This window comes from Pholcus phalangioides, unplaced genomic scaffold (assembly GCF_987345545.1).
Source record: "Pholcus phalangioides strain wild (caught in Gottingen) unplaced genomic scaffold, Ppha-v1.0 ptg000017l_1, whole genome shotgun sequence".
Taxonomy (NCBI): domain Eukaryota; kingdom Metazoa; phylum Arthropoda; class Arachnida; order Araneae; family Pholcidae; genus Pholcus; species Pholcus phalangioides.
Window position 1 is genome coordinate 58,689,340 of NW_028301610.1, and position 25,968 is coordinate 58,715,307.

At 35.7% G+C, this 25,968-nt stretch overlaps 1 protein-coding gene and 1 non-coding gene across 4 annotated transcripts in view; one reads left to right on the forward strand and one right to left on the reverse strand.

Annotated features, from left to right (window-relative positions):
- RhoGAP71E (Rho GTPase activating protein at 71E) overlaps positions 1–25,968 on the forward strand; it is a 75,446-nt gene that overhangs the window by 45,800 nt on the left and 3,678 nt on the right. For 2 of the 3 annotated variants that reach the window (XM_089246709.1, XM_089246708.1), the window contains exons 8-10: positions 5,171–5,248; positions 15,590–15,750; positions 25,370–25,591. In XM_089246709.1, the coding sequence (XP_089102835.1) occupies positions 5,171–5,248; positions 15,590–15,750; positions 25,370–25,591 (461 nt within the window). The remainder of the gene's footprint in view (positions 1–5,170; positions 5,249–15,589; positions 15,751–25,369; positions 25,592–25,968) is intronic. The other variant, XM_089246710.1, reaches the window with a different exon arrangement.
- Positions 18,181–18,254, reverse strand: TRNAS-GGA (transfer RNA serine (anticodon GGA)). The gene has a single exon. It is a non-coding gene; the product is annotated as a tRNA-Ser (tRNA).

Below are 25,968 nucleotides of genomic sequence, written 5' to 3' on the forward strand. Positions count from 1 at the left end.
ATTCTTCACATGATAAAAAATGCTCTGCAAACACATTATATTTATAGCTTGTGTTTTGAGCATTAATTGAGGGAGTGGTATAGACTGCCATTGCTAGTTAGTGCAAATTACAGAACATTGAGCTCTTTTCTTCATGATTTCCCTAAATTCCAGAGATGATTAAGTAATTTGGGGTAATTCCTTCCTATATAGCTATCAATTCAATTTGATAGAGTCATTGTCAATGTGTCTGGTCTTGACTATGAGGTAAGATAGACCCACACCATGCGTGATCAAGTTTTCCAGGGAAATAGTAAATAAATACACACACAAATGCACAAATGAAAGATATCAAGAATATTTCATATTTTCATAATGGATGATAGATGACATTATCATCATTCAAAACCTTCTCCTTTTCATCAAATAAGCAAATTCAAAAACCCCTCCCTCCTCTCGATGCTGATGTAATAATTGAATGGCCCTTGCCTGCTAAAATCCAAAGGTCAACTTGCACTTGGCCAAAAATTCTTTCCGTTTTAGGAGTTCTTTTTCCCTTACAAATAGACTAAATATGCCTTCTGTTTCCACATTAGACAGTTTCCAGATAACCAGACAATTTACAAAAAATGAATGCAACGAGGTTTTTATCATTATAAACTTTTTCTGAAGCGCTAAGATGGCTCCCAAAAAATATCTTTCTAATAGTCTCAAAAGCTGATAATTCCCATGTTGGATGATGGAGTTCCTCAAAAGGAAATTTCAGGTTTGTTTAACTGGTCTACCAAGTCAAATACCCGAAATTTTGGAAAAAGACACATAAAAATTTATTTCACATGTCCTCAGAGATGCGTTCTTTCCTTATTCCAAGATGAAAAAAGTAGAAAGGAAAAACTTCCCCAACTTTTTTTTTCTTTTCAGTCTATCACGATCGTGTGACCTTGAAAAAGTGGTTTTACTACTTTGTATACTGTACTGTATTAATATACATGCGGGTTGTTGAAGATATTTAGTTGTTTTCCTTAATGAGGGGCTGTGTGCAGAATTTTCAGAGAATTTCTGAATTTCTATTACCTTGCATATTTTCCCTCCTCTGGTTAGATATCGGAAATTACGGTTCTTTTGTGGCTATTTGCCAGCATTCAAAGACAGCAGTCTATACGGCATTAATTCACCTTGTTCTTACAAGATTGCAAATGCACATTTTTAAAAAAATTGTAAAGGATTTAAAATGCTTGTTCAAAGTGTAAAACATTTTCCGAGATCGTTCAGAAAAAAAAACAAATCTAAAAACTCTACCTTGAATATCCACAGTTTTGTCATCTAGCTGCTATGTGCTAGTCACTGAATCTCATCCCAAAAATCACTGGTGTGTACGCAGAATCGGTTTTTGGAGGGGCAGAAGGATTTCTTCCACGGAAATTGTGGGTCACTCTCAAAAAGAGTTTTAAATTAACATGGCATAAGACTGTATTTTCTCCTATATTTTATTTTTCCTTTTTTTGGGTGGGGGAGCTCAGGCACCCATACCCTCCAGATTTTGCCTTTGGTGCAAATCCATGTTTGGAACCTGCGATTGTGCAGTGATAATCAGCTAAAAATACAATTTTCTAAGGTTTTCCAATTTTGAGTTGGCTCTTCCTTTAAAAAAGCTCTGGTTGCCACGACAATCACACAAACCTACAACACAAATATGTATACATTAAATTTCAAATCCATGCATTACCAATTTGGAGGATAAATGCAGGGCCACAACTGGGTGGGGGAGGGAAAGTAGGCAGGTCTAGTGTCCCCCGGGCTCGGAACTAGAGGAGGTGCCGAATTCACCCTGTATAACTGCTTCTACATTACACAGGGTGCCAAAATGTGTGCTTTCCTCATTTGAAAAAGTATCTAGTTGCGGCTGTAGATAGATGGCACCACCTACTGAACACAAAACATGCTAAATGCTGGGCACACACACACAAACACTCTTAATTTTCGCCAACGCAAGTCTGACATAGCTCCACTATTCAGGTGTGAAAATATGTTGCAGTTAAATGGCAACAGATAAAAATGGTGGACCATCAGAGAGAGAGAATAAAATCATTCTACCAGGAAATCGCTTCGCAAGGATTTATATGAAATCCGCAAGGATGCTCCTATGAATAGGGAATCAGAAGATAAGTGTCTGAGAGAGTACACTGATAGAGAATCTGATTTGCTTTAAATTTAAATAAGAAGATATTATTGGAAGAGCTAAACTTTTTTTAAAGAAATGAAAAATCAATCAGAAAGGAATTTATATATAGATTGATTTATTAGTAAATATATAAATGTGTGCCTCTAACTTTTAATTACAGTGGATCCTGCTTATAACGTTTTTCAAAAACTTTCATGAAAAAACATTCATTACAAGCAGGAAAACACTTCAAACAGGAAATCTTAATAAGAATTGCTTAGCGTTGGGACCATGAAAATCAGTTGTACCAAGTGGAAAACGTTCTAACTGGGAACGTTATAAGCAGGATCAACTGTATATTTGGTTTAGATTTGTTATATGTGCTACATGCCGCTCAGGACTCTCGTCCTGAGGATCCATGTTCGAACCCCATTGACTGCACAGTAGTGGTCGGATGAAGGTGGTTTTCTGCAGTTTTCCAGCTTCCAGGCACGAATGTGAGCCGGTCTCCCATTTGAAAAAGTATCTCCACATAGAGCAGGCAGGCCTACAACACAATACTGACAAAAAAAAAAATTCAAGCATTTCCATCTTTATTTCAGAAAATGGAAACCAGATGGCAGCATGAACACGAAACAATTGCAACTCGACAACATGCATACGTTAGGGCCACACATACACTCAGAACACACATTCCGGCATGTGCCGATTCGTAAGAAATTCTGTAGAGAAATGTGAAAGTAACTGGAGAAAACATCTTTATATTATATATATTATATATAACATTTTATGGCCATCTTTTTATCATCCACCTCGTTGGGCATTTTGCCTGTTGCGGCGTTGTATTTGTATTTGTATTATATGATTAATAATAAAGTTAAAAGAATTTTCAAACACAAAGTAATCCATTGAGTTAAGCAAAAAATAATTAAATTGCAAAAGTTGGTTTGCACCAAAATATCCCCTTCAAAAAACAGACAGTGTCTTTCCCTCCATATGTTGTATCTTCTTTGCAAACATTTATTTGAAACTTCAACTGCAAAATAAAATTACACACTCGCACAACAACATTATTTTTCAGCATTTGAAATGTCGATCATGGTCACCCCACTTGCAGGTAAGAAAAAACCCTCGCTATCAGTTGGTCTTCAGATCCTCATATACCACAGTTTCCCAAACTTTCTGTTCCTTCATTCCCTTCTTCAGAATCCCCCACTCCCAGTTTAAGGTAATCCATAGGATCCTATACCCATAGCTTCTACCATCCCATGGACCCCTGATATTGCCTAATTTGGGGAACATTATCATAGACCAATTAAGGAGTGTCCAGCTTTGGATAGTTATCCCCACTTGATCTTTATCTGTCTAGGATTACTTAAAAAACAGGGTGTTGTATACTTCTTTGTCTCCTTTACAATCGTATAATAGCCAACAAGTTGCAAATTCCAACTGCTATTTACTTTTCCTGCAAGCAAAAGACTTTCTAACTTTCTCCTAAAAATACTGTGTTTCTTTTCATACCTTGTGTTCATCTGTCTGAAAGATGGTCATGAAAATAGCTTCATGAAAAGGAGCAAACTTTTTTTCCTCAAGATTTTTTGTATAGTTGCCGTAGTTCAGTACGGTATTAGGATTTGCAGTTTGCAGGGTTGCTAGTCCCATATTTTTTTCTTTCCCAATCAAGCAATAAAATTTTTAACAAATATTTTCCTTCAATTTGTTTTAACATTGATTTATTTTCCCTTGAAAGTATTACTGTAATCGCAACAGTACTGTTCCCGGCAAAATTTATGGGGATTTTGGGAATGGGAAATTGTTAAACCTTCCCAAGAAAACCTAGCGTACTGTGATCTCAGAAGTTCTATATGGACATTATAGGAATTTTTTGATTCTGAGTGTCCATTAATGGTTTTGGGATTCAACTAACTTTACATTACAAGATGACAAAGCATTGTAGTACGTCCTAATACGTATAAATGGTGCAACCCCTCACACTTCTTGTGCATATTTGCTTGAGAAAAGTTCAGTTTTAACCTTATTCTTCTGATGTCTTCTTCCTCATTGTACTCCTTACTTATTATACATTAATAAATTTTTAAGTTTCAATTATGCTTCATCTTCTGACTTTTTTCTTTTCTTTTCTTTCAATCCGAGCACAACTCAGGTCTATCACCATCTATGGATGATTTACTACCTAGTGAGTTGTGCCGGAAGTGTAACTGTGTATGTACCTAACAGTCTGAGTGTGTATGTAGTGTCGTGTTTGATTTTTCAGTGCTGCCATCTATATTTCAGAAGTGAAGTGAGTAATGTGTTATGATTGAATTACATTTGTACTATTTGTAAGTCTGTTGCTCTCTGTGGTGAGACTTTTTAAAGGGGAGATAGGCGCAAATACAAAGCATCATGAGCCGATGCCACAAGCATGGCTTTTGCTCGAGAAAAAAAAGACAGTGTTTTCGTGAGCAAAAACCATGCTTGGCTCCTGAGTAATTTGGCTGACGCCTAAATATTTTTTTATTTGTCAAGCCCTGGTGAAATACATACTCGAATAAATAATTATAATTATTTATTCATTCTAGCTTAAGTGAATTATTTTTCTTTCAAGGAGTTTTCCCCCATTAATGAATGTTTATTTTCTTCCAGCTTTACTTATGACCTCTTACTTTACTCAAAAATCTCTTTTCTTTACTTACTCAAAAACCCAACATTTTCTCATTATGTTATCTTGATTTTGTATGACAGCTGTATTCTTTAAAAATGTGTAGCCTAAATAATAAAATAAAGGAAAAATAAATATGGATATGGGCATTAAAACTAACCATAGATTTTAAAATCAAGATATAATTATACTTCACAATGTTTTTTAAATTAACTGATAGCATGATAAAGTCTTCCATAACATTTTTAAAAGTCAAACTGTGAGTACGATCTCAAACTAACCCTTTTTTTAAAATTCATAATTAATTCATTTAAGGCCAAATTAACTAGTTTTTTTTTTGGTGTAAGTAGGTCACTTTTATGTTGTAGGAAAAGCATCTCTGGAGGCAGAAAAATTGTGGCTCCAGCAGGAAGCAGAAAGATGGGGGCTTAACTTAAATTTAGAAGGTAAATATGTAGATAAATAGAGAAGCTCTTTTTTATTCTTGTAGGAGATATCAGTTTAATGCAATTATTTAAATATTAGGTATCAAAATATTATGCAACGTTCTCACATTAGTTGTTCTTTGTAAAACTTGTGAGTGAAGATTTCATTTCATGTCATTTCAGGCATGTGGGACATTAGAACCTTCAGCATAGTTATAATTAGTGTCATCTGTGTGTGTGTTTATCATTTCCTTTTGCTTGAATTCTGTTGAAACCGTTGAAAGGAAATTTTATTTTGTTATTTTTCATTTGGATGTAAATGAACATATTTTTACTCTGGCACATTTCACTCTTGTGTAAAAGTGAGTAAAAATAACTAAAAAAAAGTTACACTTTTCAATCACTTAGAGCATAGTTTCCCAACCTTTTTGTTCCATCGCCCCCTTCTTCAGAGAAATTTTTCTCTCATCGCCCCCCAACTCAAGCGAACCCATAGGATCCTATGTTATACCCGTGGCTTCTATCGCCCCCTTGGACCTTTCCATCGCCCACCAGGGGGCGATATTGCCCACTTTGGGAAACACTGACTTAGAGCAATGGTCTGAAAAGTGTGTAATACAGATCTTAGGAATCACACTATAAATTGTCAAGACCACAATGCTGCAATTGGCAATACATTTGTATCGCAGACAGATGGCCCGCCTCACAAATAGTTCACTGAATGAAGTAGTATCTTCAAAAGGAAACCATAGTCCTCACAAGACAGCCAGTATGCTCTCCTACTCTGAATCATTGAGCATGTCTAGGATGCTCTCAAAAAACATATTGTTGGACTTCAGCCTCCTCCTAGGACCTTGCAGGAGCTTAGAACTGTTTCACAAGAGCAGTGAGAACTGCTGGCAACTGGCTGAACTCATTGACAACCTAATTAACAGTATTCAAAATTACTATCGGGGGCTTGTATTGCAACAATACTGGGACCCTTGTGGAATTGGTCCAACTTAGTATTATGGAATAGTATCGCCACACCATTGACCGAATGGGAACTTGGGTCATATGCAACTTAGCTGAGTTGTTACAGTATTGCTGTGTAGGATGACCCGGCTTTCTATTCAGATACTTTTATGTATTTAATTTCTATATCTGTATTTCATACTATGGTAATCACCAATGGTCATAATTAATAGCTTTAGTATTGAAATAGAAATCTACCTAATAATTTCTGAATGTTATAATCAGAAGTTTCATATTTATGTGGACACTTGCTGCTGGATGCATTCAGTCAAGCGATGAAATAAGGGTCCACGGTTCATGCTCCATATCTATTCAAATAAAATAATATAATATTGAACAGCCACAACAAGCCATTGATCCAGCTAGGTGGCTGTATAAAAATGTCCAGTTTCCTCTCTCCTCAAAGTTTTAAGAATTACCTAAACTTCCCCTCTTTTCCCTAACTATTTTAAGATTTTCTCCAAAATTTTAAATGCTTGCATCTGTCTCTATAGATTTTACTCTGCATGTGCATCAATGAACGTGTCATTTGTCTTTGTGCACCTTTGATCAAGTAAATGTCATGCTGTAGATAAGGCTTCATAACCTGCACCACAAATTCCAAGTAAGGTCTAAATAAACCTCAAAAGAAGCGGGATGACAATTTTTGGTCACCTTGAGCAAACTGTTACTGAAATGAGAGGGGAACCAAAAGTTTGGGAAACTATGCCCTAAACCTTTGTGAATGAAGTTATATTTTTTAAAATCTGAAATTTTGAATACTGAATTTTTAAAAATTCAAAATTTGGAACTGTAATTTTGATCCATAGGTACAACAACCTGATGTACAGTCAAACCTCGTTAATGAGTCACTCTTGGGAGAGCAAAAATATGACTTGATAAGCGGAGTGACTCGTTAAACGGAGTAAGCCATAGCTGTGCCAATTCCTGCCTGAGGATAATTGGGACTTCCAAAAAGTGATCTAGTAAGCGGAGTGACGTGTTAACCGGGTGACGCACTAATGAGGTTTGACTGTACCTACTGACACATCCAGATTTACCTGCGGACATAATGCCACGAAATGCTTAATGAATTTTTTCTCTCAAATAACCACAAGCACATAGTCTCCAACCAATTTCGTATCTAAAAAATCAATTTAAACACTCTCTTGCAGGACCCTATAATTTCTTTAAAACTTTACAATCATATTATTATATGGTTTTACAGAAAACGCAAAAATAAAACACTATTTTGTAGGAAAATGTGAAGAAAAACCAAAAATAATGAATTATTAATAAAAATAAATTTAAAAGATGGTCGATGCACCTGCGGACACCAACGATTGTGTTCAAAAGTACATCACCTTTGAGTGTCCGAAGGTACAATGTAAGTGTTATTTTGAAAAGATAAAGCAGGCTTTCACGGCCAGATTTCCTTTCGGGCTGTTATGTCATGTTCGAGGGCTTCTTTGAAGCAGACATTTTGTCCACTACTACGATGGACCTCTTCAGTGCAGTTTTTGATAAGCAAGAAGACAAAAGAACATCCTTGGATGGCTCTTATCTACTGATGCTTTTGTTGAAGACGCAAAAGAAAAATCACCTCATTGTTGTGATGTCAAGCAAGTCACGTGACAGCTTCTGATTGAGTGGGTGGGGATATGAGTCTTCAAATTTGAATGGGGGGGGGGGTGGAATTCGGAAGAGTTGGTTTCCTAACTGTCCTGATCTTGGTCTTTTACTCTTCCTAATACCGATCCCCCCCATTCAAATTTGAAGATTCTGATCCCACCCACCCAATCAGAAACTGCCACGTCACACCAATACCAGCATGCCACAACAATGAAGTTGATTCTCCTGTGTCTTGAGTAGATAGCTTCAAGCATCAGTAGATAATAGCCATCCAAGGAGGTCATTTTGTCTCCTTGCTTGTCAAAAATGGCACTGAAGATGCTGCCGCAGTAGTCAAAGAAACATCTGTTTCAAAGAAGCCTCAAACACAGCATAACAACCCGAAAGGTATGGACTCTTGTCTTTTTGTTTTTGAAGGGAGATAGCAACAGCTAGGTTAAGATTTCAATGACTTTAAAATCGAAAATAAATCATCAAAACCTGGATAATAAACTGCAAGTTTTTTTACTTTGACCTTCAGAAGAAGAGTAAAAATATTGTATTTACTTATCCTGAGTCTTCCATGAGCCAGCTTTTTGTTAGCTACTGCCTATCACTAGTTTGCATCCACTAGGAACCCCAACCTACATTCCCATCTGTTTTTGAATTTTTAAATGAAAAATGCCTGTAAGTACAACTGTTATTAAGTACAGTGGTCTCCCCTATCTATTGGATGACCCATGTAAAAAGCCCTAGTTATATGATCATGGAAACACAAAATACCTGGCTGCATCAGGCAAATTGCCCTATGATGTGCTGATATATATATACACATATATACATGCACTGATATATATATATATATCTCCATCCTCCTTTTTGGTGTCATTTCAAGCATCCTCAGATGCTTTAGAAAGTTTGTCTTACTTTTCAGGTTTCCGGAATCACTTCTTTTTTTCACTTTGAAACATATATTTCTTCATTTGCATGAGTATTTGCATGTGTTTTTCCCCCAAATATTTTTACATTTGATCATTTTTGTCGCACCACAGTCATTTTCTGCACACGAGGGCTAATTCTAGACTGGGACCTACGATTTATTGCCGATTCCAAACAGCGGGCTTGTTTTTTATACTCATCGAGAGGTATGTGCGCTAACCCCTCGATGGGGGACTCCCTGTGGTAGTAATTTTTTCTGCGGTCATGTCGCCATTTCTGTTGTACCCCTGTGTCTGGAAAGTTTTCTGACAAGGACGAACCGGGTATCAAACTCCCGACACCTCTAAACATCCTTTGGTACTTTAGTATCTTATCGACCTGAGCTACAGCACCAAACATTTTTACATATTTTGACCAATGTCCTTAAAATTCCCAGACAAATCCAAGTTGCATCCAAGCAGGATAGATACTATTCTAACCATGGCTCAGTTTGTCTCAAGGTAACACGAAAAAGACAGTCAGGAAAACAGTTCTGGAAGGTTTTTTTTACACACAATAAAGTGTTCCAGACTCTGTCACGACGCTAGGCTGGAAGAGATCTCAGCAATGAGATAAGTCCAGTGGAAAAGTTCTGACATTCATTCATTCAGCTCTGGAAGAAGAAAACCACAATATCCATTTTGCTGAAGGGGGGGGGGGGGGTTACATATTCCATTCAGAAATAAATCAAATAGACTGCAAACAACACTCAATGCTTATTCCTCTGGCAAAAAAAACCAAGAAAAACACTCCCAAAAACAATTTGAGAAAAACTTCTAAGGATATAGAAAGAAGGCCCCTCCCTGTTCTAAGCAAAGCAATAAAACTGACCAGAAGGTGGGTACAATTCATTAAAAGCGAGGGAAGACAAATCATCATTTTTTCTTTTTTTGCTCCGACTCTTAGTGTCTGTGCTAGACATATATGACAAAATGTCGAGATGTTTCAAGTACATGACTATTGTATAGCTTTTAGGCCATAATCATCCTACTCCCCCTTTCTGCCTGGTCTGAAATTATGAAGGAGAAAAAATTAACCAATGGAGGGTAACATTAAATAAGCTCAATTATGTATAACCATCAATCGCTTTGGTAAGTTTGATACATTTTTCTACATTTGTCATTTTTACCGGTAATTATGCTTAATTCCCAATTGAGGTTCGTAAGTCTGAAGTATGATAAATATATAAGAAATCATACAAAATTTTCACTTGAATTCAGCCACTTATCAGTTTCACTCGTATGCGATGAGTGCACTACGTATATTTTGGCATAAAAACGAAATTAACATATTTTAACGTGTATAAGGAACCCCTGACTTTTTAGGCTTAAAATTTGGAAAAAGTTTAAAAAATTAATACTATACATGCAATAAGGCACCCCTCCGATTTTTGGGACCCAATTTTTGGCAAAAAGGTTTTTCATACATGTTAAAATACAGTAAATAAAAAGTGTTATGGGAATAAAAAAGTATATAAATTATTATCAGCATTGTAATGTCAGCTTCCTTCACATTTTTGAATGTAAACAACAGCACTGGTCGAATCCATCTTCCTAAAACCCCCAACCAAACTGACACAAAACCCCAAGTTACGGCCCTGCTTCTAGACTTCATCAAGCATTGCCCTCCTTTCTATTTCTGTTGTTTTTTTGTAATTTTTGGACTATTCAAAATTTTGAGTAAAATAAATGTAATATAGTATCCACCTCGTTGGGCATTTGCTTGTTGCAGCGTTGTATTTGCATTTGTATAGGAAGAAGTAAAAAAATAATTATACGAAAACTACCTGCTTGATGAAGTGAATTGGCTGTATGAATTTCTGATTGTTGAACTGAAGCCTTATTCTGAGTAACTTCATCTAACTCAATAGAATCGCTTGATGTGTCATATCGCAGTGAAGGCATGTAATCCATATCATTGAAATCATTGTTATCAATAGGATGTATATTTCCATCTGATTCATCAATATCGGACTCATTTTCTGATAGCTCCTGTAAAACTTTCAAAAATTCTTCTGGGCAGAGATTCTGATGCCTTGAAGTCATCCTTACGCTTAGAACAATCACGCCTAACTGAACAAAAAATCATAAGAAGCCAAACCAAGTGTATGACTTTTTTTTTGAAAACAAACGGATCCACCACTTAGAAAAAGGACAAATCCCGAAGTCCTTAATGTGGGGATGGAAAAATGTTGGTCACAGCTGTATCATGACACGGCTGAAGCTTGTTCTATTTCATAAATAATGTATGTACTGTAACGTGAGATGTTCGCCTGAAGAGTCTCCCCCTTCGCAGGAACCAAAGGGCCATATGGGTGGCTCGGAGGGAGGGAGAGAGTCGAAATCCAGTACTCAACCGAACCCCATAGTGCCTGTACTTAGTGCCAACCAAACATCACAATGTCTGTCATCATATTCTGTATGTGCCAAATGTATTATGAAAAATGTCGGAAATTTGAATTCCAAACTTTTACCACAATAACCCAAAATCAGATATAAAAGAGATTTCATAATTTCCGCATCAATAATTCTATTAATTTGATTAAACAAGTTAGAAAAAATATGGAATCCATCCAATGGCGTTTTAAGTAATCTTTCCAGTCAAATTGACCGGGCATGGCACTTATAAATAGAATTAAAAATACCTCGGTCACTTTTGATTTTTGACAAACAACATTTGGACAGTATAATGCTTAACTACTTTATGGAGAAGTCATAAAATTTTAAGATTCTAAAAAAAAAGAGGTTCATTATGAAAACAGGAGAAAAAACTTCAAAAACAGTCAAAATGACCGGCCTGGCACTTCTAGTGTTAAGTAGAGGCATAGTAGCCTCCCTTAACTTCAGCAAATGACCCCCAGATGGTGACAGTAGCGAGAATAAGATAATGTTTCTCAGCCCAATAGGTGACTATCATCTGCTGGGCTTGATTTCTTATGATTTCCATTTAAAAAAAGTTGCCACTGCAAGCAACAAAAACAACAATGGTCTATCGTCACTGCATTAAATCTTGACAAAATTTTTCATTCTGCAAGCAAAAGAGCTAGTACATCAAATTACGAATGCTAATTTTCCAACTTTGCCAAATAACTAGTGCTAAATTGCCAAACACAGTGTCAATTCTCCCGAAATATTTTCTATTTTGCAAAATTATCGTTCTGTGTAACCAAATCGCTATAACTAACAAAAAGCCAGCACAAATTATGCCTATAAAATTTAAAAAAAAATTCATATTCATCCAATCATCAATTTTTCTCTTGGATTTGGAATGTAAATGGTAGCACCTTCTGAGCACATAACACTGCCTAGTTTACCAAAGAACATTTAAGTTTTTTTTTATTTCTAAACCATACACACTCACTTCTTGTGAACAGGGTTCCAAGGACGTGCTCTGCAGAGGATGCCACTATATGAGGAGCCCTGCAAATTTTTGTGTTTTCTTTTTAAATTGCAATTTTTGTTATCAATCCTAAATATTCTTGCTTTAATTCATTGGTTTTTTTCCAACATTAATTTTGTTTGCTCTAATTCCTGCTCTAAAACTTACATTTTGCTGCTCCAAAATGGACTTCATTCCTTCTCACTCCTGCAATTGCTGTTAACAGCAATTTAGATTAGTTGACAGAACTTTTTGAAAGATAAACTTTCTTTGATCTCCTCTTGGATTGCATTGACATTACTAGATGAAAGTCATATTGTTAACTTAGTTTTGTTATTACTTTTGATTGTGTTGTATTTTTAAAACTTACATGTTTAGACCCTCAAACCCAGAGGAAATTTAAATGGAATTGCAGTTTTCGTGAGATGTTTATACAAATAAAAATACAACACCACAACAGGCAAAATGCCCAACGAGGTGGCTGAAAAAAAGATGCCCATAAAAATATGGATGTCATATATTTCAAAAATACAGCAACCCAATTAAAAATGCAATTAATAAAAATTATAAACAATATATACACGTGATAAAATATTATACAATGCCCATAAAGAATACTTATGCTTGTCTTATTTTAAGTATGGATAGCTTCTCGATTTACTCCAACATGTTTATCATATTTCTTTTTAAACGTGTCAATTGTGTTACAATTTACTACCTCTGGGGGTAAGCTATTCCATTTATTAACAACCCTATTAGAGAAAAATTCCCTGCGACACCATAACCTTGCATTGTCCCTCGCCAATCGATACTGGTGTCCCCTTGTAAAAGCGGTCGATTGGTGGTGTACTAAAAGTTCATGGTCCATCCTATCCATCCCATTGAAAATTTTGAACACTTCGATCATATCTCATCGACACCTGCGTTCATCCAATGTAAACATATTCAAAAAATGAACTCTCTTCATAACTCAAGCCCCGTGTGCCAATAAGGACACACGTGGCTCTTCTCTGCACCCCTTCAACCAAGTCTATGTCCCTCTGTAGGTATGGTCACCAAAACCTTACAGCATACTCCAGTCCAGGACGAACTAAGCCTCGAAAAAGCAGAAGAATGACTTTAGGAGAACACGAAGAGACCTTTTTGAAAATGAGACCAAGCATTCTATTCGCTTTTTTGACCACCGCTGAACAATGTTCAGAAAACCTAAGCCACTCGTCAATGAGAATTCCCGAATCGGTGACCCTACTTGCATCCGGGATAGTGACACCATTCAACTCGTAAGAGAACCGTGGGTTGTTCGAACCAAAATGAGCGATCATGCACTTATCAACGCTAAACGTCATGCTCCATTCATTTTCCCATGCTGCAATCCTGTTTAAGTTTGTCTGGAGCAACTCCCTATCGTTTTCATTCCCGATTACCCCCATTAGCTTCACATCATCTGTGAATTTGCTAGTAATCCCATCGATACCCTGATCGAGTTTATCGATAAAAAGTGAAAAAAATATGGGGCCAAGGACACTTCCTTGAGGAACTCCATTTGTGACGTCTGTCCAACCAGAGAATTCCCTGTGCACCATAACTCACTGAATAGTTTAGTAAAAAAATTATAACTTTTAAACTAATGATTGGATTAATTTGAAATTTTTTGTTTTTGTATAAAATAACATCTTGCCTATAATATTTTATAGTATTATTTGTATTACCTAAAAATTTATATAGTATTTTCTTTGTCAAATTGCTTTTTTCTCTTCTACCGCTGCTCACAAATCAGATTTATAACTCAGCCTCATGGCTGTAACAAAGAACTGCTAACTCAGTTATACAGGGTTTTCTCTTGCTCGAAAGGGCTAAAACATGCTCTTTACAATTACATCTCAGATTCCCACATGTTAAGCAGAAAACGTGCATCACTCACAATAAAATATGATAATTGAAAATAATATAATAGTTATGATTGTACAAAGCCACGTTATTGCTCTTTTGAATGATACCAAACATGCAATTTGATCATGAACTAATAAAATTGATTAAAAAATTAACATACGCATGTGGCCACCGACATGTGAAGCCCGGGCCCAACATACTGAGTACATCGATCGACCTTGAGGGGTTAAATTAAAAAAAAGACTGATCGAGAAAAAAAGTTTTAAGTGTGTATAACTATACAGGGCGATGTGTTGGGTGATTGTGTAGATTCATAGTATCATTTCATATTTTATGGGACAATGATTTTTTCTCCCATTTAATCCCACTGTTGGGAAGGGTGATTACCTCCCCCCTTTGGATCTGCACCTGCACCCACTCGCAATACCATACCTGCTATGCTTTTTTTGCTAAATCCTATTCATTCACAAAAACACATCCATTAAACTACTCCATCGTTGGTGGTATTTCAAAACATACTGCTTTAAGAAAGTTTTGTAAAACATACAGAGAATTATTTGTGTCAAATTTTGAACCTAGGCCATCATCTTTCTCATTTGATTTCAACTGTTGCTGTCATTTTAGAAAGATATAAATTTTCTTCTAATATTAATAATTAATATTTAGAAACATGTACTTACTATGCAAGTAATCAGTTTTGACTCAATTTAAAATAGATGCCATAAATGCTATCAATACGCAGATTCAAAATTTACTGTCTGGCTCTGCCACTACTTACAGCTCTAATCAATACAGTCTCTAAATTAATGAAGATGGTTAAACACAGACAAAATGATAAATTTTCCTTGGCTATACCATATAGCCAATGTTTCCTCTAATTTTTCTTACAGGTACTGAGAGGCGGTTTTTTTTCTGTGTGTGATAATACAATATACCAATGTTGTAATTAAGGTTTTACGTGCCCATAGTCGCCCATATTTGCATCTTAGATGGAGCATTGGCTATAGTAACTCGTTGCATTTTTGCTTTGAGACACATCTTATGTATATATTTTTAAAAACTACTGCCCAAGATGAAGGAAACGCTATATTATAGTTGTAACTGTATAAAATGGAACTTCAAAGAGGCTGAAATAATATTGTTTTAGACAGATGTCAGTCTTATGAAAGTGCACATTAAAGCACTATTAATTGAACAGACTATCTTTTGATTCCATTCAAGACAGGTTTCCATTTCATACAGTGCCATTCTTAGATAGGTTTTACTGTGTATATAAATTTATTATCATTTTTTTTTAACTCTCTTATCTCCTGTTAGTGAAACTATGTTGAATGTGAACAGTTGGGATTGTTCCCAAGTGAAAATCAAAACTATATAAAAGTTTGAAGTTTCTTATTGCGAGGAACCAGTTGCAAAGCATATAAAATATAATGCTGTGATACATAACTGTTGTCTTAAGTTTTTATTATTATTGTGTTTATATATTTTTATATTTCAATACTATAATTCTAGCGATATCGTCAAACGAAGAGTGCCAAAGCACACCAATTCTGGTCCATGCTGGTGACCCAATCATTCAAGTAGAACCCACAGCTGGTGTCAGCAATTTATCAAGTATTGGTGATGCATATACACGGCTCAGTGTATCACTAGAAGAAAACGGTTTGTTCAAGGTATAACATTTTATTGCAGATCTTCTACAGTGAAACCCTGTTTATACCATGGTTAGGTTATGACACTGAGGTAAACTGTTCTCCCTTGTGACATCTATTAGTATAGTGTACAGTATAGTTTCAAATAAAGTGGGGTTCCACTTTATTTGAAATTCATCACTTTCAGCTTTGACTAGCAAATACAGAATTCAATTATATATTAGGAAACAGATGGGATTCTTTAACATCGATCTAATTTTTTTACCCTTATACAAATACAAATACCATAACAGACAGAATGCCTACCGAGGTTGCTGAAAAAAGATGCCCATAAAAATATGGATGTCAGATATATAACCAAAATAAAGCAACCCTATATAAAAGCATGTATCATGAAAGTGAAAACTAATTATAATATGATATAATACATTGCCCATAAAAAAGATTATGGTTGTCTTATTCTCAAAGTATGTATAGCTTTTTGCAGACCTGCCTACTCTCCGGATTTAGGTGGGAGACTCCGGATTTTTCATCCTTCCTCCTGCTCTCTGGATTTGTTAAAATTTTTCCGGATTTTGGCAGAAAATTAGATTTTATGCGAGCTTTTACATTGTTGTGACGTCAATGACTGCTGTCCTGTCATCGTTAGGGAAAACGGCCATAGTGGACAGCTGTGGTCATTTCCATCGAGCAGCCGTAAAAAGTGTTGGTGACCGCATTTAAGCAACTGGCGAAGATGTGACTGTTTATGTAGTATTTATCAGCAATCATTTATCAGGGACATGACCTTGTTGCCAAAATTCCTGTATAATCGTTATTGTAATCCATTAACACCCGTACGGTAAACATAAGTTTTTTTGTCAGCAGCTTTGTATTTTGAAGTTTTTTAAATTTTTTTCTCTGATTAAATATGTCTTCAGAAAGAAAATACAAAACTTTAAGCTATATAAAGCTTTTAAGAGTTCATATACCCAAGATTATCAATCACTGATAGCATCCACGAAAGGAAACACTTATGTTTTATGAACAGTATATGTAGATGTGAGTTCTCTGTTCTTTGCATGGAAAGACTGACAGGGAATTATATTCTGCTCAGCGGCAATGCAGAACCTGCCTGGGGGGGGGGGGGGGGGAAGAATGACTTTCCTCTGGAGAACACAAAGAGACCTTTTTGAAAATGAAACCAGCATTCAATTTGATTTTTTGTGAACCACTGAACAATGTTTAGAAAATCTAAGTTCATCAGAGGCAGAAAAAAGATGCCTATAAAACATATGGATGTCAAATAGAACTAAAATACGGTAACCCAAAAAGAGTATATATCACAAAAAAATAATTATTGATATTATATAATACAATGCCCATAAAAAGATTATTGGTTGCCTTATTCTAAGTATGAATAGCTTCTCGATTCATCCCGCTATTATGTATATCATACTTCTTTTTAAACATGTCAATTGTGTTAGAATTCACGACCCCCTGTAGGTAAGCTATTCCATTAGTGACAACTCTATTAGAAAAACTCCCTGTGGCATCTCACAACTTGGAGTTGTCCTTTTCTAAATGATACTAGTGTCCCTTTGTCAAAACAGTTGATTGATGGTGTATTAATAACTCTTGGTTCATCCTCTATCCACCCCATTGAAAAATTTTGATCATATCTTCCCCCCTCCCGACACCTGCGTTCTTTAATTGTGAACATATTCAAAAAATCAAGTCTATCTTCATAGCTCAAGCCCTGTGTGCCAACAAGAGCATTCATAGCTCTTGTCTGCAACCCATCAACCAAGTCTGTGTTCCTCTGTAGGTATGGTCTCCAAAACCTCACAACATACTCCAGTCCAAGACAAACGAAGTATTGGAAAAGCTTAAGAATGACTTTTGGAGAACACGAAGCAGCCTTTTTAAGAATGAACCCCCACCCGGAGCATTCGAATTGATTTTTTGACCACCTCTGAACAATGTTCAGAAAACCTAGCCATTCATCAGGAGCAGCTCGAGCTTGCCTGGGTGCAAAGCCTCATGCACTGCCCCAAAAGGCAACACTGATGGGAGGTTTACAGGGCTCTTTCCTAGGAAGACCTTAAGATAAATTTGATTTTTTTAGAGAAAAGCTGCACACCACTATTTACCGAGCAGAATGTGTGTGGCCATGCAGCCGCGTTTGAAGATGATTTTTTTCTGTTTTTAATCCAGAATCGGTATATCATTCTTAATGATACCAAGTAAGTTTATCCTCAAAACAGTACTTATTCGTATAAGCCATCATCATTTACACTTATCTTCTACAGATGTAATGTGAATGTAAATTACTCTCTCATTTGAAAAAGTGTTTCTGCAGAGAAAGCAGGGAGATATTCAAAACCAAAATTCAGGCATTTGATATTTCTACAAAAGTTTTTAACAACTGGCTGATGCGAAGATATATTTTGGAAAGAAAGAAAATTCAACTGCTCCTGCAGGGAATTGAACCCACGTCCTTTCACTTTCCAGGTGAACGCCATAGACCACTAGACTACAGAAGCAACGAATATCTCAATCTTTCCTTAGAGCTTATGTGAACTGAATATATGCACTCGTGTGCATTTGATATTTTACCTGCTAATATTGAAGACGGATGGAAGCACTGCAAAACTTGCATAATTCTGCTAACATAAATATATTATGACCACGCACACAACTTTTTTCAACATGTACAATTTGTTATAAATTCTCCAGAGGAATGTTTATAGGCAGTTTATGTATGTTTAAGTAGCAGTTTCTGACACATTTTCGAGCACCCGCAGCCTGGGAGCTGTACATGTTCATCCTCAGCAGCGGCATAGGACCTGGAAGCTCAGGATGCTAGTCCTCAGCAGGGACAAAGAAGCAGAAGGTTATGGATGCTCCTCTCCTCGGCATTAGAATGCTCATCCCTGGTAGTAGCAAATAAGCCAGGGTACGCGAATGCTCATGTTCATCAGTTGCTTTGAAGCCGAGGGTCATGGGTGCTCATTCTCAACAGTGGCTATTTATAGAAACATAAAATCTCCAAGTGAATGCAGGTCAGTGGTAATGGGCTGACCAAATTTTAAAGAAATGATTAATACTGGTATCAATGACATTTGTGAGATCGAAGTGCTAACAAAATGGTGTTGTGAGATATTTTAATATACAATGTGTTTACATTCATACAAATGTGTTTATCTGATAAGGAATAATATTGCAAATATTCACCTTTAACTAGGCTGATCAATAACAACTGGATGAGGTGGATTCTAATGTGTTTATTGTATTCGTTGGTATCTCTTGATGTAGACTGTCAATCAAATTTTACAAGCTCTTAGCTTTAACCTTTTAACGGCCAATGTTCCCAATTGGGAACATACTTTTGATTAATTCAAAAAAAATATTTCTCTTTAACGAAAATAGCTGATTTTTTTTCCCTGAACATATAAGGTTCTGAACTTAATTTAGAAAAGACAAAAGTTATTCGATTCAGCTTTTATCATATCAATTTATTATTCTAAAATCACCCATTTTCAAGGGAAATTATCTGTAAGTTTATGTTTTAATTATTAAAATAGTTTTTGTAAACATACATGCATCTGAATTTTTTTTTAATTGTAGAATATTGCCAAGAATGATAAGAAATGCTCAATGAGAGAGAAAAAAAATTTGTTTGAATTCCAGGGAACTTTTCCTACGATTGTTCCCAATTGGGAACATTGGCCACTACTGACTATTCTAAAGTGCAATGCAGAGGAGTGGCATTCCGAAAAAACAATTTATTGCTTTTTCCTTCTCTCTGGTGTGTCTCAAAAGGAAGGAAAAGTATCAAATTTCACATTCCGATGTTTACATGCAGCACCCCCTTTTTTCTGTGACTGACTTTGCCCTCCCCCGCCCGCCCCTTCAACCTTCCCTCTACGTTTTGAGTAATTTTGTTGGTACGCTGGTCTTTCAGTTCTCAGTTGATATCTGGTCTTGTGACTTTCTACACTTCTTTTTCCCATCTTTTTTGTTATACTAGTAGCTTATTAGACTGAGTTTGAGAGATTCTGATATATCACATCTCTCTGATGAAGAATTCGAAATGTGCCAGCTACTGCCTGATGAAAATGAGCGGGCTACAGATGAGGAAGATATCGATGACAACATGCTTGGCCCGGTCGTTCCTGCAGATGTTTGTGTATATCTGTGTTTTAAGATCACCACGTAGTTCATTTGTGGGTGAATTTGTAGATCCTATCAACATGCCTTCTACATCAAAATTGCCTTTCAAAGATCAGATAATTACCCAGTCAAAAAATAAAAAAACATCATGTGTCAAGTGCCAAAAGACTAAAATTCATGCAACCGAAGTGGAAATTCGACAAAAATATAAGTGAACCTACTGAAGCAATCAGTCATAAGTTTCCTGAGCTAAGTGCAAGCCGACTCGATTGATATTTTTTTCAAATTTTTACCGCAAGAGTACCTCAGTTACTTGACTGAGATGACAAATATTTATGTCGCACAACATGGATCGAATTTAAAAATTGAGTGGAAAAAAATCGCAAAGTTTTTTGGATTGGTTTTGCTAAGTGGGTATCACAGAATACCAAGTGAAAATTATTACTGGGGTACTTTCAGTAGACACGGCAGTACCGATTGTCCCCACTGTTATGCCGAGAAATAACTTTAGAGACATAAAAAATAACTTCCATTTGATGGATAACTCTTTCTTACAACCCGGTGATAAGTTGGCTATCTATGATGAATTAAATGAAAAATTTACACACATTCGGTTTGGGTTGTTCCATGATAAACTAAGCATCGATGAATCAATAGTACCGTATTACGCTCATCATTCAAGTAAGATGCTTATATGGGGAAAACCGATTCGCTTTGGATTTAAAATTTGGATGATTTGCTCAAACAGTGGGGTTTCCCATATAAAATGGAAGTATATGCTAGTGAGCAGTCATCGGAGCTTGTGCTTTTAGGTACCAGAGTTGTAAATAATATTTTCTCTCTCTTTATATTTTTAAATAATATCTTTTAACTTACCAAGGGATCCATACAAAAACCTAAATCCGTATGTATGTATTCTTTTGTGAATTTTAGACCAGCATTTCAGCTCATCATAAGCTCTTTATTATAATCCAGATATACATGCCTTTTGAGTGTATTCGAGAGAAATTTATTTCCATCATTTTTAAAATTCTATATGTATATTCTTTAATTTTTAAAATAAATTTATTAAATGATGACGAATTTTGCATCATCCTGTAAGATGGCTTCACTGCGAAAATAATGTTTAGTCAGATCCGGCCAATGTTCCCAATTGGGAACATTCAAGAAAACGCATAGGGAAATTTTTTTTCTTCAATTTCTCGATTGATATCTCTTAACTAAAAAATCAGAAGGAGAAATTAACAAAAAAAATAATGAAAATCAGTTGGAATCTGAATTCGGCCGGTAAAAGGTTAAGGAAAAACACTTTAATTCAGATTATACACACATCAAATCACCTACTGCATTAGGTAGCGCTATTAGAATTTTGCCATTCACGCAAAATATCTATCTCAGTCTCTTGCCATTCATGTCATACCAATCTTATCAGAGACCAGTGATTCATGCATTGAGAACGTAATTTATTCACTACAGGTTTGTGGATAAAAATGTGACATTTAATTTGTAAAAAATTTAAATTTTAGAATATAGTAAATACAGTAAAACCTGTCTTCAATAGAATCACAAGAGACGAAGATGTTTTTCCGTTCAACACAGGTTTCTGCTTAATAGAGGTTCAATTGACACATTTTTTATCGTCCACTGAGTTTGACGAGTTCCCTCTCAAAAATTTTAGAAATTATCATCAAAAGGCAGTTTGTGAAGTGGATAGACGAGAATAATGTATTGTCGGATCACCAGCATGGGTTCAGGAAAGGGAAGCCATGTGTAACTAACCTCCTTTGCTTCTATGATCACGTGACAAAGGCTTTGGTATGGGCAAAAATGTAGATGTTGTTTACCTTGATTTCCAGAAGGAATTCGATCGTGTCCAACATGGTAAACTCTTGAAGCGTTTACACGAGATTGGAATTGGGAGCAACTTGCTGAATTTGATAGGATCGTGGTTAAGAGATAGGTCACAACGAGTTATGGTTAACGGGGAATTCTCTGGTTGGACAGGCGTCACAAATGGAGTTCCTCAAGGAAGTGTCCTTGGCCCCATATTTTTTTCACTTTTTATCGATGAACTCGATCAGGGTATCGATGGGATTACTAGCAAATTTGAAGCTAATGGGGGTAATCGGGAATGAAAATGATAGGGAGTTGCTTCAGACCAACTTAAACAGGATTGCAGCATGGGCAAATGAATGGAGCATGACGTTTAGCGTTGATAAGTGCATAGTCGCTCATTTTGGTTCAAACAACCCACGGTTCTCTTACGAGTTGAATGGTGCCACTATCTCGGATGCAACTAGGTCACCAATTCTCATTGACGAGCGGCTTAGGTTTTCTGAACATTGTTCAGCGGTGGTCAAAAAAGCGAATAGAATGCTTGGTTTCCTGTTCAAAAAAGTCTCTTCGCCTTCTCCTAAAGTCATTCTTCCGCTTTTTCAAGGCTTAGTTCGTCCTGGACTGGAGTATGCTGTAAGGTTTTGGTGACCATACCTACAGAGGGACATAGACTTGGTTGAAGGGGTGCAGAGAAGAGCTACGCATGTCCTGATTGACACACAGGGCTTGAGTTATGAAGAGAGTTCATTTTTGAATATGTTTACATTGTATGAATGCAGGTGTCGAGGAGATATGATCGAAGTGTTCAAAATTTTCAATGGGATGGATAGGATGGACCATGAACTTTTAGTACACGACCAATCGACTGCTTTTACAAGGGGACACCAGTATCGGTGACAATGCAACACCAGTGAGTGCAAAACACCAGTGAGGGACAATGCAAGGCTATGGTGTTGTAGGGAATTTTTCTCTAATTGGTTTGTTAATAAATGGAATAGCTTACCCCCGGAGGTATTAAATTGTAACACAATTGACACGTTTAAAAAGCAATACAATAAACATGTTGGGGTAAATCGAGAAGCTATCCATACTTAGAATAAGACAACCATAAGTATTCTTTATGGACATTGTATAATATTTTATCGTGTGTATATATTGTTTACAATTTTTGTTAATTGCATTTTTGAAATATATGACATCTATATTTGTTATGGGCATCTTTTTCTCAGCCACCTCATTGGGCATTTTGCCTGTTGTGGCGTTGTATTTGTATTTGTATAATGTGGAAAATTATGTAACGATCTCATGTGAAATTGTACTAACTGTAAAAGTGCAGTATAATAAAAATAAATCACTTGAAAATAAACTAATTAATTTAAATATACATAAAATAATATACATTATTTACTCTATAATTACTAAATATTTAGGTTTTCACCCACGGTTCTTCATCTGAAATGACTACATTTACATTCTTTTTGATTTTCTCTGAAATTGTCAATGAGGGTGTCTTGAAATTGTCATCTGTCGGGTCAAGTTCAGTTTGTATATTGTCGTCTATATTTATGTAATATTCAGCACCAGGGTCATAACCAGGACTTTTGTAGGGCCAACATGATTTCGCTGCCCAGACTTATTGTAAAATTAGATGATTTTCCCACGTAAAGTTTGCCACCTCCTAAATTTTGCTGGCCGAGCAATTTCTCCCTGCTTTCCTCTAATTCCAGCCCTGTTCAGCACTTGTGACCACAGAAAGCAGCTTGCATGCAATTTTGTAAGTCATTCTATATCATTTGGAAATTTAACCATAACACTGATTTCTCCAGTAGGAAAGCCTGCTTTGCTGAAAAATTTTGTTACAATTTCAGAAAGCAACTTTTTCACTACACGTGGCTTTTAAAAACAACAGCATCAAGTACGGTAACGGTTTTTATGAATCTGAGGGTGGGTGAAAAGTGTGTGTGTATAGAACTCGCATTGGTAAGAAGTTATTGCATTAAAAATTTCGATAGAAGAACTGATATTTTGTATGATCGTTTGGTAAATTGGTCGCAAAACAGTCGAAGTGTTTGTGCGAAATTTTCTGTTAAAGGGTAAAATTTTCGTTTCCTCTTTAGACAGGTTCCATTTAATCTAAGTTTTTTAATGTGTATTTTAAGGTTGAAATCACAGGAAAATTATTTTTTTTCTGTTAATGACCGGTTTCCACTTAATACAAGTTCCATTGAAGACAGGTTTTACTGTATTTGTAATTCAAGATATGATGGTACTTATGAAATAGGGTATTTGTTGCTAAGAAACATGAACATTTGATAATAATAATTTGCAGTTCATTACGATAGAAAAAAACATGCATTCAACATATAAAAACAAAACAACCAAGGGGACTTCACTCTCATACTGTATTATTTTTATGTGGGAAATTAAGTTCACATATATGAGAGGATTAAAGTTAATTGATCCTCACACACACATTTTGAGGAAAATAAGGTTTAACTATATATAGAATTGTTGTCATAAGTTCCCATGCTAAAAATTTTGCGATTTCATAATCTAGTCGCAAACTATCACAGCTGAGACTTGGTTCATTTCTTCTTTTTCAACAGTTTGGCACCTCTAGATTGCATTTCTGGACTTCAGTCAGAATTCAACAGTGTCACCATTCTGACTTAAACCCACTTAATTCATATATAGGAACCTTGCCAATATAATAGAGACAAAACATTAATACTCGTAAAGCACGATACAAATACATAGGAACTCATGTATCATAGCACAAATAGCTTATTTATCAGCATCTGACACGTTACTTCATTTTGCATTATGCTTGTACTCTGGACATAAGAAGCGCCTCTTACAATTGTCCAACAGTAACCAGCCAGCATCAAGGTTGACCATTTGACCTGGTACTGTTGTTCTATGCTAGCCATGTCTTGATAGAAACACTCTTCTTGTTCATCACCAACATTTCCACAGTTTTCTGGGAAGAAATCCAGATGGAAATCAATAAAACAAATTTTTAAAGGTGAATTGCAACCAGAATGATATAATAGGATCAGCATGTCCTCTACCAATTTCTGGTAGTTATTCGCTTTGAGTTCCTGAGATATAAACACATCTCCACTCGTGAAATATTTGTTTTGTTCCTTTCTTCACTTAAATGAGATGCCACTCACACTTTAGATTTACTATAGAATGATGAAATTATTTCTTGATATTTCTTATTTCTATAATATGTCTTGGTCAGTCTCATTTTTCACCATGAAATACCACTTGTAAGAGCCAATAAAACCTTTTCATGGGTCATTAATTTCCAGTGGGTCAAAATCATTCAAAAACGTATATTTTTATGTCGGATGCAGTTTTCATTGTTGTCCAGAGGTAATGCTTGTAAAGCACTTTTTGACATTTATCATGGTAATATTCAAAAACAAGAGGCAATAAAAATTTTTCTTGGTGATATTCGTGTTCAGCAGGTCAAAATCATTCGGAATTGCATATTTTCATGATGTATGCAATTTCATTTTTTTCCAGAGTAATTGGTCTGGTTTGTTTATTATTGAATTGTATTATTATTATTATTATTATATTATTGTATCATCAGTTGCATTGGTTAAATTTATTATCAGACTTTTTTGTCATATTTCAGGCTTCATCTCCCAGTTTTAGTCTTCAAGCAGATGATTTGAAAGCTGTTAACCATTATGCTGAAAGTACAAAATCATTATCTTTTCTACCACTTGTTCATGAGAGGCAGACCGCTAGAATGCGGACAAGGTCAGAGTGGTTTTTGAATCCATCTCTACGCTTTTCTCCATCACGCATGTCTTTTCCACCAGGTATTTCTGAATTAGAAGAAACTGCTTCAAAAGTAAGATTTGCCAAAAATTTATTTAGTTTGAGCATGAATACTTATAAATAGGTTGCAAAATTTGAGACCGTTCACATTCGCCTTATCTTAAAAGTGTGAAATTTTATGTTACGTTCAACAACAAAAAAATTGTTCCCAATAACATCAATAAGTAAAACTTCGGCGCATGAAAGTAAATAAGGTAATTTTTTCTAGTTTGACAATTACAATTCGTTTTATTTTATGACAGTAAGAAACAAATATGCCATGTGCAACTTGACTCGCCAAATTATTTTGTTTTGAAATAATTTGACGAATTATAAGTATGGAGACATTGAAAATTGAATTTTTTAAATAAAATTGTCTAAAAGTTATGATTACTTGTTCTGAGCTATGAC